This window comes from Telopea speciosissima, chromosome 8, assembly GCF_018873765.1.
Source record: "Telopea speciosissima isolate NSW1024214 ecotype Mountain lineage chromosome 8, Tspe_v1, whole genome shotgun sequence".
Taxonomy (NCBI): Eukaryota; Viridiplantae; Streptophyta; class Magnoliopsida; order Proteales; family Proteaceae; genus Telopea; species Telopea speciosissima.
In genome coordinates, this window is record NC_057923.1 from 5,220,105 (window position 1) to 5,239,361 (window position 19,257).

Sequence of the window (19,257 nt, forward strand, 5' to 3'; positions counted from 1 at the left end):
GGAGTTACAATTATCAGTTAAAAGCCTCCATCCAAGTTTCAAAAGTAATGCTTTGTTATGGATGGTTTTTCGCAATCCTATACCCCATGAAGAATGGGAGTCCAGATTTTGTCCCAACTAATAGTCTTCTTGGAATTTCCATAATTACCTATACAAAATTTGAGTAAATAGAATGCAAGCTTTTACAAACATTACTTGGGAAAAGAAAACGGGACATGAGATAAGAGGGTATAGATGCTAGTACAAATTGAATCAACACTCTTCGGCCAACATAAGAGAGAAGACCCCCTTTCCAAGAAAAAAGTCTAGGTTGGGCCCTTTTGGATTTGGAGGGGAACAGTTTAAAACCAAGATAGGTGGAATTAACAGACATTTCTTTTCTCTACCAAAAAAAAAAAAAAAAGACGTTTCTTTGATTCCTATGAGGGCACTAAATTTCCTTCTATCGGACTGAGGGATGTTCTTATTGAAAAAAAATATCGCTTTTGTAAAGATTAATATCTTGATCAGACAAATTGGAGAAAAAATCCAAAATGCATTTGATAGTAAGAGTGTCATTCTCAGTAGCTCTGCAAAATACGAAGGTGTCGTCAGTAAATAGGAGATTAGAGATTCCAGGTGCATATTTGGCAACTTTGATGCCTTTGAACATGCCTAAATCTCTATATGTAGAGAGAAGACGGGAGAGGACTTCCATCGTAACAAGAAAGAGTTGGGGATTTAACGGGCAACCTTGACGAATGCCCGTAGCGGATTTGAAATGACCGAAAGGACTACCTTCTAATTTGATGGAAAAGGAAGTGGTAGACATAGGGAGGATTATGAATGATTCTAGACCGGTTCAAAATTTGAATTGATGGAGATCGGACCATGTCCAAATTCCAGGTTTTTAGACCATGGTCACGTAGGAACCTTCACAGATACTATCAGTCGTAAAAGGATTATTAACCGTTGGATTGCAAGAAGATAGATCCTATGATTCCCAATCCCGGAGCACAAGATGCCTTTTGCATTTCAATAACAGGTTCTTCAGTTTATGCAATAACTTATCCCCATGGACCCCACCCAATACCTCTTCCAAAAACCCTAAACCCCGCCCCACTTCATTGTAACTCCTTCCTATCACCCACCTCCAAAACACCCTAGATAGGAGCCAGAGAGCCCGGAGTAGAAAGGAAAGAGGAGTGCCGGAAAGCTCCTCCCTTCATCGCTACTCGTGTTCAAGAACTTTGAACACCTGTTTATACTTTATAGTTTATTTTCGATGGCGTTATATCTTCTATACGAATCGGCATCTGGCTATGCTCTTTTTCTGGCTCATGGCATCGATGAGATCGGGCAGAACACTGAAGCTGTTCGGAGTTCAGTGCTTGATCTTAATCGATTCGGGAAGGTGGTTAAGCTTGCAGCTTTTCATCCATTTGACTCTGCCCTCGATGCTCTCAACCAGGTTAATGCTGTTTCTGAAGGTGAGAAAATTGAGCTCTCATATGTGTTTATGTGTTTTCTTCTAAATATCTAGGTTTTAAGCTTGTTAATGTCGAATGGGGTCTTTTGGTTATCTTTAGTTGTTATCTTGCACCTCGATATTTCTTATTGGTTCTGCCTTTGACAGATTTTAGGAAAAAACGTGCTTGAAGTTCAAGTACGAACTAGAACTTGTTTCTCATGTCCTTAGAATATCTTTTCGTCTTTAGGTGTTACTTGACCTCATTTGATCTTTCACATGCACGCCGAGATGCGTCTAATGAGTTACATATGATTTGAAGTTGCTGCATTTTTACTGTTAACTTTCCTGAATTTTTAGTGGCTAATGCCTAATAAATTTTGGCCGTTTTTCAGTTCAATACCTTTAATGCATTGCTTTGCCACCTTTCATTGTAGTTTTATTTTCTCTGAAACACTCTGTGAAGAGGCTGAGCTTGTGGAATAGGTTTGGTGCTTTACACTAAAACTATGAATGTTTGAATAGTTTGTGATTTGCTGGGTTTCAGGACTTATGACTGAAGAGCTGAGGAACTTCTTGTCGCTGAATCTCCCCAAAACAAAGGAAAGTAAAAAGGCTAAATTCAGTCTAGGAGTTTCGGAGCCAAAGATTGGGTCACATATTTTTGAAGAGACTAAAATTCCTTGCCAAAGCAACGAGTTTGTTCTTGAACTGTTTAGGGGTGTGCGGTTACACTTTGATAGGTTTATCAAGGACCTAAAGGTTTGATATGCAATTGGGCCTTTCCTCCTTTTATTTTGCCGTTGAAGATTTTACCCCGATTCCTAATATTATACTATCCGCTTTTCGCATTTTATAGCCTGGTGATTTGGAAAAAGCACAGCTTGGGTTGGGCCACAGTTACAGCCGAGCAAAAGTGAAGTTCAATGTCAACAGAGTTGATAATATGGTTATTCAGGCCATTTTCCTTCTCGATACCCTTGATAAAGATGTTAACTCTTTCTCCATGAGAGTCAGGTTGGTGGCTGTCCTTTAGGTTCAGGTTTTACCTTGATTGATCAGCCGTTAAAAGTTATGTTATTAGAACCGAGTGAACTTTATCCTCTTTCACCGTTAGCTTGATTAGAACGATGCCATGATATTAACTGGCTTCTAAACTCTTTAGAAACTGTTCTATGTTGGAGACTAGGAGAGGCATATTTTCACATGGATACTCATGGTTGTGTGTGGATTTGTTTCCTGCATCATTATACCATTTGTTTCTGTTGAGTTAATTTCATTTGACACTTTCCTGTAGGGAGTGGTATTCATGGCATTTCCCTGAGCTTGTTAAGATTGTCAATGACAACTATCTCTATGCCAAGGTTGCAAAATTTGTGGAGGATAAATCTCAGTTATCTGAAGACAAAATCCCAGCTTTAGCTGAGATAATAGGAGATGAAGATAAAGCCAAAGAGATTGTCGAAGCTTCCAAATCATCTATGGGTAAAACTGCTGAAAATTATTTCATATGGTAAAGTTACATCCTATATTATATTCATCCTGTTGTTATAATTGTTTGCAGGACAGGATTTATCACCAATCGACTTGATTAATGTCCAGCAATTTGCCCAGAGGGTAATGAATCTCTCTGAGTACAGAAAGAAGCTCTATGATTATCTGGTTACCAAAATGAATGACATTGCTCCTAATTTGGCTGCGCTGATCGGTGAAGTTGTTGGGGCTCGTTTGATTTCACATGCCGGTAGTCTCACAAATTTGGCCAAGTGTCCTTCTTCTACCCTTCAGATCCTTGGTGCAGAGAAAGCACTATTCAGGTAGTTAGTCTAGGACACTTGCCCCTTTAGTTCTTTCCTAAAAAGAACTTTCCCTCATTGTGAACTATTGCATTGTGTCTGTCAAATTTGGAAATAGTAAATACATTTGATGTCATTAATCCTATAATACTTGAGTAATGTGGTGGTAATTGTTGCATGTACCACTTTTGATCACCTTTCATAACGTTGTAGAATTGCTCTTCTACCTTTTTTTCATGTTGACCAAGAAACAGGCATCTGTTATTTTGACATGTCTGAAATCCTGTTGTCTGGTTACGGTAATGTATTTTTACTCCTATGCTTGTCCGGTAGTCCCCCTGGGACCTAGGGGTAATAGACTATGACATGTTTGCCCAGCTTAGAGTCAAGTTGCAGTCGTTCCAGAAAGATGATTGTGCCACTTGATAATTGGAGATCTTGGGTTGATTTTTTATTATTTTTTTTAAAGGCAGAAGGTTCTGTGATCTAGCTGGTCTAGGAAAAATTTCTGGTTGCACACTTAATTTTTTTTACATTGAAAGGTGGTGTGGAAATTCTAACCGTTGGATTTCTAAGAAATGATCTCAATTGGCCACATGTCAAATTTCAGACTCAAATCCCACCATTTCCCCGCCCATTAACAGGCATTTCCCCCCCTGTATTATCTCTTGTTAATTTTTGTTTACTAATCTCAATTTTCATCAGAATTTTGAATGCTTTGTTTTGCCGTGGCCTACTCCTTTCAGGCTGAAACTTGACAATTGACATGTGAGCAGAGAACAATTGGGGTTTATTTTTATTTGCTGACAAAATTTAAGCCCCAACTAACCTGCCATGTTTCGGATATAAGTGTGAGACCAAGAGTTTTCCTGCATCCACTGGGGCCTCGAATCACACTCCAATTTTTTTTAAATTATTCTTGAACATCTTATAATTAATTCCTTTTATTATTTATGTTTACAGGGCATTAAAAACCCGGGGAAACACTCCAAAGTATGGTCTAATTTTCCATTCATCTTTTATTGGGCGGGCGTCTACAAAAAACAAGGGCCGGATGGCTCGTTATCTTGCAAACAAGTGTTCCATTGCCTCTCGTATTGATTGTTTCTCAGGTAGTTCATCGGTGTTTGATTTGCAATTTATTCGTTCTCTGTTAAGTCACGATGATATTTTTGTTGGATACTTGGGTTAGACAATTATTTCATCTTGTAAATACAGAAACAAACTCCGCTATCTTTGGAGAGAAGTTGCGGGAGCAAGTTGAAGAAAGACTGGACTTCTACGACAAGGGAGTTGCACCTCGCAAAAATCTCGATGTTATGAAAGCAGCTATTGAAAGTACCCAAAACAAAAGCGATTTGGTCACAGATGGTAAGAGATGCTTCCCCCCCCCCCCAAATTCCCAGTTTGTGGTTGCACAAATATGAATTGGTTATACAAGTTTTTGATTTGGAAATGGTCCAAGTTCAAGTCATCCTGTTTGTGTTATGGTTATATAGAGAAGTATGAATTTATGATGTTTTTATTCACATTATCAGGAAAAAAAGAAGAGGAAAATATAGTCAACCTCCTTGGGGTCCACACCATCTAGTTGATGGCCACCATTTCATTTTTTGTGCAACTGTTGGGTGTATCGTAATATTAAAAAATGGTACTTGTAGGAGAACCCTGAATATTTTAGGACGAGAAAATTTCTAGTTACCTTGACACTTGCACAAGGGTTGGCAATTGGGCGAGTTTACTGCTACAACCCCCTCCCATCCCACCCAAAAAGTAAATAAGGAAACAACAACCACCAGGCCAGGTTTATTCCTAGGCTCGGCTGAGAACCCCCCCTTCTCAGGCCAGAATCAAAAGATAATTTGGGCCTATATATATTGATTTTGAAGTCTAGGTGGTTTTTATTTATTTTGAGGATATATGATTAATTACTTAGAATTTATATTCTGGGAGGTTTCTCATCTACTAATCCTTTACATTTTGAATTCATACCATAAGCCCTTAAATGCGTATCTTAAACTTGAAAAGGCCTCTGGAGTCCAACCCAGCTCAATGCCAGCTTTGAAATATTGGGATATGTTTCAGGGTTGAATATTTTGCTTGGGTTCATCATCGAGATGAACATGATGTTTTGTTAACTTCACCTTATGAAGTTGGTCTATGTAATGAAGCTGGTGACATGCTTTGAACTCTGGGTTTTACTACCTGTTGTGCTTTCGTCGGTTCTTTACCATCATGAACTATGCCCTTAATTCCTCTTATCTATGTGGTGCTTAGACCTTGGCTCTTTTTCTCTTTCCTTTTGCTTATCCTTGCTGACTTTGAATCTGCAGATGGTGAGATGAATATTGGGAATACAGAAGTTTCGGCAAAGAAAAGCAAGAAGAAGAAATCGAAAGGTGAGACTGCTGTGAATGGTGAGTCCATGGATGTGGAGGAGCCTAAAGCTGTTACAAATGGAGCGACTTACGAGGAGCCAGCAATGGAAAAGAAGAGGAAGGATGTCAATGGAGACCAGGATGGGCTGAAGAAGAAAAAGAAAAAGAAAAGCAAGGATGATGTAAATGGAGAGGATCTCCAATCAGCTAGTGAAGTAAAGAAGAAAAAGAAGAAGAAATCAAAGAGTGAAGATGATGATTGACCTCGTGTTTTTACCAGGTAGGGTAGAAATCTTTCGGAGGTCCCTATTTTGCATATTGTATTGGCTTATGTACCAAGCCTTTTAATTGGAATTTTGGATCAAGTAGTCTGTGAACTTGCTACCTTTTTGATTCCCTTTCTGGTTTTGAAGTTCGATAGTATATTTTCATGTTGAAATTTTATTAGTACATCAAGGTACAGTGTAGGAGGACCTATTTTTCCTACAACCACGGTGGAGGAGGAATTCCTTCATCCCTTCCATCGATCTGTTTGATTGGACGAGGGAAGGGTGTTTTTGATTATACAATAGGCCAATAGGGGTAGGAGTTTACGATGACACTTGAGTTTATTACAAGGTCAAATCACTAGTGGGTAACTGGTGATGGATTCATCTTTCTGCAAGGGTGAAGGAAAACTTTTGCCATGAATAACAAAAATTCTCGGGTTTCTTGGTTTCCCTTAGAAATGGATAAATTTGATCAAATCCCTCATTAGCACTACCTTTTTCTCCTTTAAAATAAATGGCAGTCCTTTTGGTTATTTTAAACCTTTGAGGGGCCTAAGACAAGGATGTCCTCTCAGACTTTACCTTTTCCTCCGCACTATGGAAATCCTCTCCAGTCTACTTGGTGCTGTTAGGGACACGGGAACCTTTAAAGGAATCAAAATTGCAAGAAATTCCCCTGAAATCGTACATTTTCTTTTTATTGATGACACCTTCATTTTCTATAGGAATTTTGAAGAAGATATCTTTATTATCAAGGCCACTCTTGAACTCTTCTCAGACCTGACTGGTCAGGAAATAAATTTCTCTAAAAATGAGTTTTTTTTTTAGTAAAAACACCAGTTTTGAAGAAAAAAGAACTTGCAAATTGATGGGCATGAAGGAGATGAATCCTAATTCCCTCTACTTGGGAACCAAGTTTTTCCAGCACAAAGCTAAGGTGTAGGAGTTAGAACCCCTTGTCCAACGCATCAAATCCAAATTAAGCCTTTGGAAGGCAAATTGCCTTTCTTTTGCTGGAAGGGGTGTATTAATACAATCAGTCTTGGTCTCTTTACCATCTTACCAAATGACCTGTCTCATGTTCCCACAAAAAATATGCTCTTCCCTAGACTCAATCTCTCTAAATTTCTAGAACAACAACCCACCAAATAAACACAAAACCAACCTAATTGGATGGGATAAAATATGCACTCCCAAAACTATGGGAGGACTGGGATTTCGTAAATCCCACATCCATAATAAAGCCTTCATAACTAAATTAGGTTGGAGACTAATAAATGAAAATACTTCTCTTTGGGCTAGAGTAATCAAAGCTAAATACTTCTCCAACACTTCCATTTTTAACCCAAAAGTGGCAAAGAAGAAAGGAACATGGACATGTAATGGTATTGCTTCTTTGTTATCTGACCTCAAAAAAATTGTGTGGAGAAGAATTGGGAATGGAATGACCACCAATTGTTGGTATGACCCATTGGTACCTACTATATCGGGCCACTGTATACCTCCAAATCTTCAAAACCAATCCTACTATATGGTAAGTGATCTCACCATCAACCAAAATTGGAATTATGAAACCCTCTCACGTATTCTACCCAATTGCCTGAATCATGAAATATCTAAATTGAATCTTTCTGATTCTGTGGACTGCTGGAGATGCTCTCTAACAAAAGATGGAAGCTTCTCTACCCGGATTGCTGCAAACCTTTTAAATCCACTTATTCAAACTAGGCCCCTTGTATCCAAGTGGTGACGTTTTTTCTGGAAACTAAATATCCATCTGAAATTTAAAATGTTTTTTTGGCGTGTATTGAATGCAGGTTTACCTGTCAAGGCCACTCTCTCAAAGTGGACATCGATCGAGCCTACATGTGTTTTCTGTGGTGCTCATGATGAATCCCACTGACATCTCTTTCTATCTTGTGAATGGACTAAACGTTTCTGGGCCTGCAGACCCCTCAGACTCAGAACTGAGCACCTAAGAAGCTCTAGTTTGGCACAGCTTTGTGCTACCCTCTTCCAATCCAAAACCATGGACAAACCAACAGCTATTTGATTTTTTTCAGTTTTCATTATTACTTGTTATTTCATTTGGACTGTAAGAAACAAAGTAATCCACAAGTTGGAATCAGTAGACCCTACCCCTGTACTCAAACTTGTTATCAAATGGATTAAAGATCTTAATTTAAAACCACCACTGGTGCACAACCAAATGCTTGAAAACATTGGGAATACATACAATGATCTAGATGCATCTACTAACGCTAACCATGTTATGAACTTACCCGTTTTATGTTGTGCAGGTCTTTCTGAACCAAATGTAGGCCTTATAGGATGGGCTTACTGCATTTTGCTAGATGACCGGAGTGTTTTAACATCTGCAAGGTTTACTACTTCAACCGACGAGATGAATACTGAGCTAATTGGAATCTTGCAGGGGTGGAAACACGCTGTGAATGATGGAATCCAACTAAAGAAATTTGGATCACTAACAAGAACCTTCATAACCTTTTGGTTGCCAAGCAGAATATCACCATTCCTTGGCAAATTGTTCCTAGCTTTTTTGAACTAGCTGAACAAACCTCAAACTTTATAGATGTACAGTTTAAATATGAAAATAATATATGGACTAGTAGACTGCGCTCCCTAGCTACCTTTTCTATCACCAACAGGAATGTTATCCCCCCCTTACTCTATGATGTAAATATGTTTTTCTCATTCTAATTTTAATACAAGTAGTTTTTCCATAAAAAAAAAAAAAGGAATTGAGGAAGTAGTTTTCTGAATTAGATATATTCACAAATGTTGAAACTTGAAACCAAGCGGAGCCTACACAGGGGAAGGTATGAGATATCCAGGTATCAGTTGGGCTTCCAATTTAACTTGGGACAATGAGAGCAAAGCTCCTAGACACACGATTGAGATCTGTCTTATAACGTGGAGGCCAGAGTATGGTTAGATCCTGGTAATGCTTCACTTTGGATGTTCCTCTTGGCCCTCACCATTTGCATAAATTGGGCTACAAGGTCAGTAGAACAACCATAATCTTTGAATGGGAATAGGGCACCAAGTGTTGGTCAAATGTTGAATTTCAGGTCTTAATTTGGATTGGCCACCTTGCACTACTCAAATTTCATAATATTCTTCATGGCGCAGAGTCACCCAACTGCCAATTGGCTTTTTAACCACTTGTGTCCACTTTACTTTGACTCATGGAAAGGTTAAATTGGTTTAAAATTGACACATGAGTAAGGGAGGGCCATGTGGCAAGAAATCATGCTTGGAAAAGGAACTAAGACCCCGTTTGGTGGCAAGGGAAGTGGGGAAAAGGAAATTAAGGCAAATATTTGTATTTCTTGCAAGGTTCCAAATCTAGGTGCCTAGGCCGGCTTCGATCAGCCAGGAAATCAAGATTTCTCAGGGTTTCAATTGAAACCAGGTCGAAACCTGGTATTTTCTGGGCAAAACTCAACCTATCATGTGTTGTCAAATCTTGTTGAACCTACTGAAATTGGTTGAAGCTAGATTGGTCAAAACTGGCCAACACTGGTCAAAATTGATTGAAAATTAGTATTTTTCAATCAAAACTGCTGGAAACTACTGAAAAGTGCGACTTGTACCAAGATTTGTCTTGAATTCTTGGAAAACCAAGATACCTCGATGACCGAGTTCTTGAAATGATTTTCTGTAAAATATACTTCACTTCTTTATGTGCATATTCCCTTGAAACCAAATGGAGCCAGATATATTTTTTCTTTTTGATGATAAAAAGAAATAGAAACCACGGCCTTACATGTATAAAGTCGTGACTCCAGGTGGCTACTTGATGTAATACTAGTTGAGGTGCGCCGCCACGTTGTAAGGGGCCGCGTATTTTTGATGCCACCGCTTTCGTGTCATTTGCACATCAACAAGCTTGTGTGAGTGGCCGATGGTTCTGCAAACCCTAAAACCCTAATACCTGCAATTTGTTTACGGGCTTCCATTTTTTTTCTTCTTTTGGTAAAGACGGGCTTCCACAGTTATCTGGTGAATGCCACTCTGAGTTTTGTAGTTTGCTGTCTGGCCTGCCGTCGTCGTTTTCCAGAAAAAGGAAGGAAAAAGAGGGGTTCAGGAAGGAATTCTCTTTTGAACATCAATGGCGGCTCTTCCTATTACTCAATTCGAAGATAAAATTATCGAAACCGTGGATCAAAATCCAGTAGTTGTAATAATTGGAGAAACCGGTTCAGGAAAGAGTACTCAACTATCTCAAATATTGCACAGAAAAGGATACACCACATCTGGAATTGTCGCCGTCACGCAACCACGCCGAGTTGCTGCAGTCTCAGTTGCAAGGTAGCTTCATCTCCCTCCATTGTTTTCACTATAGCAGCTCTTTTAGTTCGTCAAAGGGTATGATTACGGTTTCTAGAAAATATTTACTGGCTATTGTTCTCTCCAAGTGCATAGACACCTTCATAAATATCGAGCAAGGTAAAAGCAGAATTTGTTAGCCATGTGAGAATTATTAATTTTTAATTAATTGGTATGGAGTATTTAGCTTCAATTTCATAAAAGGTAAAATATCATTATCTTTTAACAAACAAACAAACTCAGCCTTATCCCCAACTAAATGGGGTCGGATACATGGATCCATTCCGAACAAATTAAGTAAAACAGAGATCCACACAAAGGGAAAGGAAAGTAAAAGGAATGAAGAATAAAAAATGGAGAAATGAGATAAGAAAAGTGAAAAATGAAAAATGAAAAATGAAAAATGAAAAATGAAAAATGAAAGATTAAAGTTAGAGGAAAGAGGATAGCCCATGAAATCAGGAGAATCAAAACTACATGGTGTCAACAACGTGGATCCTTGCCCTCCAATAGGCTCTATCTGAGTTCATACTTGGCACAAGACCCAAACTATGCATGTCATTCTTCACAACCTCACCTATTGTCATTTTAGGCTTGCCCCAGCTCTTTTAGCTTCTTCAATTGGAATCAGATCACTCCTCCTTATTGGGGCATCCCTAGGCCTCCGTTGCACATGGCCAAAACAGCTCAGATGACATTCTCGGAGCTTGTCGTTGATTGGGGCAACTCCCACATCAGCTCTAGTACGCTCGTTCCTCACTTTATCCTTCTTAGTTTTGCCGCGCATCCATCTTAACATCCTCATCTCTGCAACACAAAGCTTTGCTATATGGTACTTCTTAATTGCCCAATATTTCGCCCCATACAGCATAGCAGGTCGGACAACAATCCTGTAGAACTTTCCTTTAAGCTTTAGGGGGATGTGTCAATCACACCGTACTCCGGTCGCACCTCTCCATTTCATCCATCCCACTTTAATTCTTTGAGAAACATCATCATCTAGGTCACCTTCTTTGTGTATGATAGACCCCAGATATCTGAAATAGTCATTTGGCGGTCTCTCTCTCTCCTCAATTTTCACCATGTCATCATCCCGCATAGTGTGAAAGTTACACATCATATACTCTGTCTTTGATCTACTAATCTTAAATCCTCTTGTTTCCAAGGTCGATCTTTACAACTCTAACTTAGCGTTAATCCTTGCTTTTGTCTCATCCACCAAAACGGTATCATCGGCGATGAGCATACACCACGGTACCTCGTCTTGGATGTTCTTGGTTAACTCATCCATGATAAGCGCAAACAAATAAGGACTTAGGGCTGATCCTTGATGTAACCCAACCGTAATTGGGAATTCCTTGCCCTGACTTCTCACAGATCCCACACTAATCACCACACCCTCATACATATCTTTAATTACCTCTATAGAATTACTCGACACCCCTCTCTTCACTAGAACATGCTGGATTAGATCTCTAGGCACTTTGTCATAGGCTTTCTCCTGGTCAATAAAGACCATATGGAGATCTTTCTTGCTAGCTCTACATCTTTCCATGAGCCTCTTCAGTAGGTAGATAGCTTTTGTCGTGGATCTACCTGGCAAAAAACCAAATTGATTCTTCGAGATATGAGTCTCTCTTCTCAGACAGGCTTTAATAACCTTCTCCCAGAGTTTCATAGTACGACTCATTAGTTTTATGCTTCTATAGTTATTGCAGCTCTGGATATCACCCTTATTTTTTAAACTGGAACTACAATGCTTCTCCTCCAATCATCTGGCTTTTTCCTTGTGATCATAATCTTGTTAAATAACTTGGTTAGCCAATATACCCTACTAACTCCTAGGGCTTTCCACACTTCTATTGGGATTTCATCTGGGCTTGGTGTCTTGCCAGCTTTCATTTTTCTTAAGGTTTCTTTAACTTCCACCACACCAACCTTTCGTACATATCTATGGTGTGTGGTGTCTTGATGAATAATGCAATTAACCGAATCTGTCATATTCGAACTATCTCCATTTAGAAGTTCACAAATATATTCATCCCATTTCCTTACAATGTCCACATCCCATACTAATACTTTTCCATCCTCCCTTTTTATACATCTCACCTGGTCGAAATCTCTACTCTTCCTTTCTCTCAATTTAGCTATTTTATAGATAGCCTTTTCCCCTTCCTTTGTGTTTACCTTAATATAGAACTCCTCATATTTCCTCGCCCGAGCCATCCTCACTATCTTCTTAGCCTCGTTTCTGGCCTCATTATACCTCTTTTTATCTTCTGTTTTTTTAACCCGTTGCCATGTCTTAAATTTCTCTTTCTTGATGGCTGCTTGGACCTCCTAATCCCACCACCAAGCCTTCCTAGGGGCTTGATGCCTACCCTTTGCTTTCCCTAGAACTTCTTTGGCAACCCTCTTAATACAAGTCATCATTTTGTTCCACATCACGTTGGTGTTTCCCTCAAAGTCCCACTTACCTTGTTTGACCACATTTTCAGTAAATGTGCCTAGGGACTCGCCTTTTAGTCTCCATCATCTTATCTTTATAACTCATTTATTTGTATACACGTATCAGACAATCTTCATTTGAAAAAATAAAAAAAAGGTGACTGAACAAGTACATATTAATCTTACCAGAAAGATACAGAGAGGGGTAGCCAAATAATGAAAATAAATAAGGAAGAAAAAGAAAAAAAATTCAGAAAAATAAAATATGTTTCAGATTGAGGCTTTAGAAAACCACTAATGTGAATTATTGTCAAGAAAACAAACTTTCTTCAATTATTGGAAGTCTTCGCTGAAATTGTAGGACATAATAAAACTTGACATATGTTTGGAATCATCTGATCAAACTACATTTTGTGTAGGATACTTAAGGACAGCTTCTAGGTAAGTTCCATTAAATCAATAGTTCTGTAAGTTTACTTTACTGATCTTTAAACCTTGATCTTATAACTGTACTCCAGTCTGGCTTTCTCTTCTAAAACCCGTAGGTCTTACTCAAAGGGGAGGGAAAAAAGGGGGTGAAAAAAAAGAAAGAGCAAGGCATAGAGTCATTGACAATGAAGATGAGCCAGACACATCTTTGACAGCAGAAATAAGGTTTACTGCATGAATTTGTGATTAGCATGTCAAGTCTTTGGGTAATTTGGTATTTCCATCCGATTTGCTTTGGTTAACAAAGTATATTCACATTTTGCTCAGTCTGATGCAATTTGGTTTGGATTGTCCATGATGAATAGGGTAATCTGTGCAACACTATATGAAAAAAGTGGACAACAAAAGGTTCCCTTCCTGAAGCTCAGACAAAAATTATGTGCAAGGTAGTAGATATCGATTTCAAGGCTGCGTACATTATGACCCTCCCCAGTCCCCATAGTGGCGGGAGCTTTGTGCACTGGGTACGCCCTTTTGTAGTAGATATCGATTTCAAGCATCTACAATTAACAAACTATATCTGTTGAGTGCTCCTTTGTATCATTGTCAAGACAGGATTCTGATATGCTATATCTATACATTGGTCTTGTTCCAGCTAGGGGTGTCAATCGGTCGGTTTGGGCTGGTTTCGGTTCTGGTTGAGTTGGTTTTGGTGTGGGAATGGTGAATCCGAAACCAAACCTATAAGAAAAGTTCGGTTTCCGCTCGGTTTCGAGTTGGATCGGTTTGTAATCGGGGTCGGCTTTGGTTCCCAATTTGGGTTCAGTTTAACATACATATTTATACAAAACTAAGGAAAAATCTATTTTTAAATGGGTTTTGGGTTGTTATTGGTTTCTTATCGGGGTAGATCGGTTTGGTTTCGATTTCAGTCCCGGTTTTGAGCCGGTTTCGGTTTCGGTGTCGGGTTCTCCCAGTTTCCGGTGTGGTCCGGTTTCAGTGATACCCCAATCCGAAACCTGTCCAATAAGACATGAGTGCGGTTTGGTCCAAGCCATTTTGGTTTGGTTCGGGCTCAATTTTGACACCCCTACTTCCAGCTAAGATGAAGAAATAGTTGGTTTGAGTCTCGTCCAGTTGGGCCTTGTTCTTGTGAGCTGCTTTATACAGGAAAATGCCCCCCTTTATCATAGTTCGAAGTATCGTTTCGTTTTGGTGTTTCGACTAAGTTGAAACTGCTGAAACTTCGAAATTTCGCCGAAACATTGCTTTTTTTGGGTTTCGTTTTGATGCTCAAGCAAATGGCCATAGTTGGCTCCGAAACTTTAGGGGAAGTTTGTTTTAGGCTTAATAAACATAATTAAATCTTCAAATTGTAAAAAAAGCACCCAATTTGGTGTTTTGGATTTGCATCATTGGTTGACCGTAAACGCCGAACCCTTATGTGATATTGCCTATTCTACACATTGTAAAACAGGTAAATATGCAGTAATGGATGAAGTCACATAATATTGGATAACTATTTAAGAAATAGTTAAAGACTTTTAGAGAATACAAATTATAGTAAACAATACATATTACATAAACATCCAAGTACAGTTAATAATACATATGTCATAGATACCCTAGTCTTCCTAATGTAATTCTAGATGGGTAGAATACCAACTAGAACCAATAACCAGGATCTGCTAAGGATTGGAGGAATTGGCTAGGTCAAAATAAGTGAAAGTTTTAAATTAGGGTTAGGGTTAGATGGAACCTAGGGTTTGATGGTAGGGTTAGGGTAAGTTGGTGTAGGAAAGTCTTCCACTGAAGCTCCTGAGATGTTTTATTGAGGTTGAGTGTGTAAACAAGAATGAACAATGAATTAGGGTTTGGGTTTTTGGGTTTTGGGGAAGTGAAAGAAGAGATCTAGGGTTTAGAGTTAGGGTTCAGGGCAGGGGTTCAGGTCGAGTTTTCCTAAGGGTGTGAAGGTTGCTCGATCCAAGTTTGGATGGGTTCTAATGGCTGGATTGGCCTGGACAGGATTTAGGGTATGGGGAATGAAGTTTGGGTATGGGGGAATGTTAGGGTTGGGTTTGAAGGGTTTGGGGGATGGGGATATGAACTTACTTGTTAGCTTAGGGATCCTTGAACCTTGTAGCAGAAACCAGCAACTGAATTGAATCTTCAAGCTATCAGTTATGGCAGAGCTGAAGCAACTTGAATACTTGAATGCAGATCGATGGAAAGAGAGAGAGGCAGTGAAGGCTATCTCACCCTCACAGCCTATCTCAGGATAGTGACATTTGCAAAAGCAAATTTCTTATTCATTAAATTGTGGGGGTTCAATTGGAGCTCTTACATATTTATAGCCTTATGGCTGAAAAGAAAAACAAACTCTAACTAGGACTCAAAATAACTATGACTCAAAACAGATCTGGGAATACTAAATTAGACTTGTAATTAGGATTCAAACTTGCACTAGGAATCCTAATTAGAATTACAACTCAATAAAAGATTAACTAAAAAAATACCAAAACAAAAATCCTACTTCAGCCCACGATTACTGCTGGTGTAGGGAACCCCCTAAACCTACCCGATGGCTACTCCTGCTGGTGTAGGGAAGAATCCCTACACCTGCGTCTGGTTTTAGACAGCCAATTTACTTCACTTCCATGTCCTAACAGTACAATACTGTGAGTCTGTGACTGTCTACTAATATGAACTATGATGTACTGTATCAAGTACACTCATGGTCCGATGGAGCCGATGTGCATTGTCCTCCTTCTGCATGACATATGCATGCCCCGTCATAGTGTTCGAGAAGAAACGAGAGTAGTCCTTCCCAGCTGCCTTGTAAATAGTTGAATGTAGCCAATCTTCCCCAACAAACAACAATTGATCTCTTTGCGGTGATGTGGCAACCCCAGCAGTGTATTCCAGTAGTATGGACTGGTGATGTGGCAAAAAATCAAGATTCCAGCAATTTTCCCCTTCTCCAGATCGAAACCAACGAAAAAGTTGTTCTATCGAAATTTCAAAATGACTCTCGAGACATGCCTTTTTATAGAAAACTTGGTCTCATTTCGACCGGATGGTACAAACAGTACCGAAATCTTGTCAAAATGTCGGAAATTTCGGTCAAAACTGTGCAGGTCTTATATTTCGTATGTAATTTTGTTCCGAGCAGGTCAAGATCTCTGAGATTTCGCCGAGTTTTCGAACTGTGCGTTTTATTGCCCTTATTAGCATGATATGTAATTTTTTGATGTCTTGCCTGCTTTGGAATGATATATAGAAGTTGTCTGCTGCTTTCTGAATTTATTGGGTTCTCTTCAATTTTTATGCACAGGCGGGTTTCACATGAGCTTGGTGTACAGCTTGGTGAGGAAGTTGGTTATTCCATACGGTTCGAGGACAGGACTTCAGAAAGAACACATATTAAGTAATGCTTGTATATTCATATGATTTAAGATCTCTCCTTCTCTCTCTCCATAATTACTGAAACATGTGCACGCTTATATGTGTGCTTGGCTTTTGTTTTTGTCTTTTCCCAAAGCTATATATCTCTGGTAACCTTTTTTTCTTCTTCTCTAACTTTAGGGTTGTGGAATGCTCAGATACCTTACTGATGGAGTTCTTCTTCGTGAAAGCCTTTCTAACCCAGAGCTACATCAGTATTCAGTAATTATTTTGGATGAAGCCCATGAAAGGAGTCTAAACACGTAAACTTCCCTTTCTGTTTTTCTTGATCTTGGTTGTATTTTGCTTCCCCTTAATTCTATCTTCTGTAGCCTACATATTTTTGAAACTTAGATTTTTCTTTGTTTCTAAACCTTACTCCCTTTCAACAGCACAATATATGGTGATCAGATCCTTCCATAAAACAGTATCATGGAAGTGAACATAAGACTGAATTCTAACCATCTCTTTTGTGCATCAACACTAAAAATCATGTTAGATTTGTCCAGATTTTTTGCTGGTCCATGTTCATATTCAGTTTAACTCCTGCATTTTACTTTTTTATGTGAAATGAGCTTGAATTATCCATTCACAGTGACATTTTGCTGGGTTTGATGAAACGATTGGTGAAGATGCGTTCCTCTAATTTAAAGGTTCTGATTACTTCAGCAACTCTGGATGGTGAGAAGGTATCAAGATTCTTCTCCAATTGTCCAATACTTACTGTTCCTGGGAAGTTATTCCCAGTGGAAATACTGTACAGCAAAGAGCGTCCCACAAGCTATATTGAGGCATCTTTAAAAAAAGCTCTTGGTATGATTAAAATTTTGCTTCTTGTACTGCATAGCTGTTTAATGCCATAAAGTTCTTTTTATGTAAGAAAACAATGTTAGCTTTGCTCTCCCTACTGTTTGCGTAGTCTTGCTCCTGCATTGCTAAGGCATGCCAATCTTCTCCTGAACTGTGTATAAGTTTTATATGAAGTTTGATCTTTTTGTTTTTTTTTTTTTGATCTTTTGTTCTTGCAATGTTCTGAAAGAATAGAGCAGTGGATTTTGGGGATTTTCCCACACATAGCCACTGTTTTACTTGAGAAACGGTTGAAAAATCAATTACTGTGTTGGGGATACCAATCTTCCTGATGAAGTAGCTTTCTCGGGCTCCAAGCAGAATTATTCAGTAGATCCTTGCTCTATGATAATCAGTCACTAGCAAGGATCAAGGTTTCGGTTTTGAGGCCGGTTTCAATTGTCGCCGAAATTGAGATATCCTAGGTCAAAACCTGGGATTTTTCTGGACTACATTCGAAACCTAAGTTTCGAAGCCCAAAATGTTTTTTTTTTTTGGTGTTGCCTATTTTTACCATTTTACACCTAGTCCATTAATTAGTTTCACAAAAAAATCACCCAAAATGGTACTTGTGGTTTGGACCCAAGTTTGCTAGTGTACGCTGAATGCTCTTGTACACTAGCCCTATTATAAACACTAACTACATATAATTTAGCTACTGGAAATGTAAATATGCAATTTGTAAATAATAAAAGGTAAAAAAGAAAGGTGGAGAAGAGAGAAGAAGAATAATGTAGCAACAACTCTTGGGGACTCCAACCGTTAGATCTGAAACAGGGCAACAAAATGAATAAACAAAACCCCAAAATACCCCTCTCGATATTAGCGCTAGCGCTAATACCGAGACTATATGTTGTCTCTTAACACTCCCCCTCAAGCTGGAGCATAGATGTTAATCATGCCCAGCTTGTTACAAATATAATCCACTCTCGCAGTCCCAAAAAGACTTTGTAAACACATTGATGTAGATCGAAGCATGAAGAAAAGAAGAGTCAAGAATTATTGTTCACATGGTACTGTTCACGTGAACAGTGTTACAGCCCATATTGCCTTGATGTAAATCCATCTAGAAGACCCAAGTTAAAGACTAAAACACCGTTCACATGAACAGTGTCAAAGCCAAAAGTTTTCTTGTTTGGGATTGATTTTAGAAGATCTTGTGGGCCCATCAAGTGGAGGAAGATTCTATCTTAATGCTGCCATAGTTTAGTTTCTATTTTCAGTTTATATTAGTTTCTAGTTTGATTATCTTTGCATGTTTAGAAGGCTGAGTTATAAATCCTTTAGTAGTTTCTAATTTCAGATTTAGAAAGTACGCTTAGATTTTATTTAGAAGTCTCTATTTTTTTAAGTTTCTATTTCAGTCCTTTGTTTCCTTTTAGTTAGATTTAGTTTCTATTTTTGTGAAGCTTAGGCCAAGCTATAAATAGGCCCCATCAGCTGTACTTGAATTCAGACTTGATTAGTGGAACTTCTATTGCTTGCTTGCAAGTGTTTGGTCTGAGAAGACTTGTGTTCAACAGTTGAGCTAGTTGTGGGTGAGAGACTCAAGGCTGAGATAGCTACCCCCTCATATCTGTATCCCCCCTCCATCTATCTATATCCCCTTCTTCATATCCTTTTTTTTTTTTTTTAATGTTCTTTCATATGTTAACAGAAAAAAAAGCAATAAAAGTTTGAGTTATTCAATTTGTTCATCCATATTGTGTTGATCCTGGCTGCAATCGATCTCCCACTGGTTTCCTTGGTTCAAGGTTTGACTTTTGCATTACACATCTGCAAGTTGCTCCCTTGTATCCCATCGGATCAACAACCAGCAAATTGATAAAGATATCGTGAAATAA

The 19,257-nt window shown here is 38.7% G+C and overlaps 2 protein-coding genes across 4 annotated transcripts in view; both read left to right on the forward strand.

Moving 5' to 3' along the window:
• Positions 1 to 1,171: 1,171 nt before the first annotated feature.
• LOC122670813 (nucleolar protein 56-like) lies at positions 1,172 to 6,071 on the forward strand. The gene is made up of 8 exons (XM_043867810.1): positions 1,172 to 1,469; positions 1,995 to 2,209; positions 2,307 to 2,464; positions 2,745 to 2,932; positions 3,012 to 3,264; positions 4,207 to 4,355; positions 4,462 to 4,614; positions 5,577 to 6,071. Exons 1-8 carry the CDS (start codon positions 1,265 to 1,267, stop codon positions 5,882 to 5,884), a joined length of 1,629 nt encoding a protein of 542 aa, XP_043723745.1. The 5' UTR covers positions 1,172 to 1,264; the 3' UTR covers positions 5,885 to 6,071.
• A 3,852-nt stretch (positions 6,072 to 9,923) lies between these two features.
• The window catches only part of LOC122670812 (probable pre-mRNA-splicing factor ATP-dependent RNA helicase DEAH4), a 30,398-nt gene continuing 21,064 nt past the window's right edge, over positions 9,924 to 19,257 (forward strand). Inside the window, exons 1-4 of one of the 3 annotated variants that reach the window (XM_043867808.1) lie at positions 9,924 to 10,225; positions 16,455 to 16,547; positions 16,723 to 16,827; positions 17,160 to 17,377. In XM_043867808.1, the coding sequence (XP_043723743.1) occupies positions 10,026 to 10,225; positions 16,455 to 16,547; positions 16,723 to 16,827; positions 17,160 to 17,377 (616 nt within the window). In that variant the 5' untranslated portion in view covers positions 9,924 to 10,025. Of the gene's footprint in view, positions 10,226 to 16,454; positions 16,548 to 16,705; positions 16,828 to 17,159; positions 17,378 to 19,257 lie in introns of all 3 variants that reach the window. The other 2 variants (XM_043867806.1, XM_043867807.1) reach the window with 2 other exon arrangements.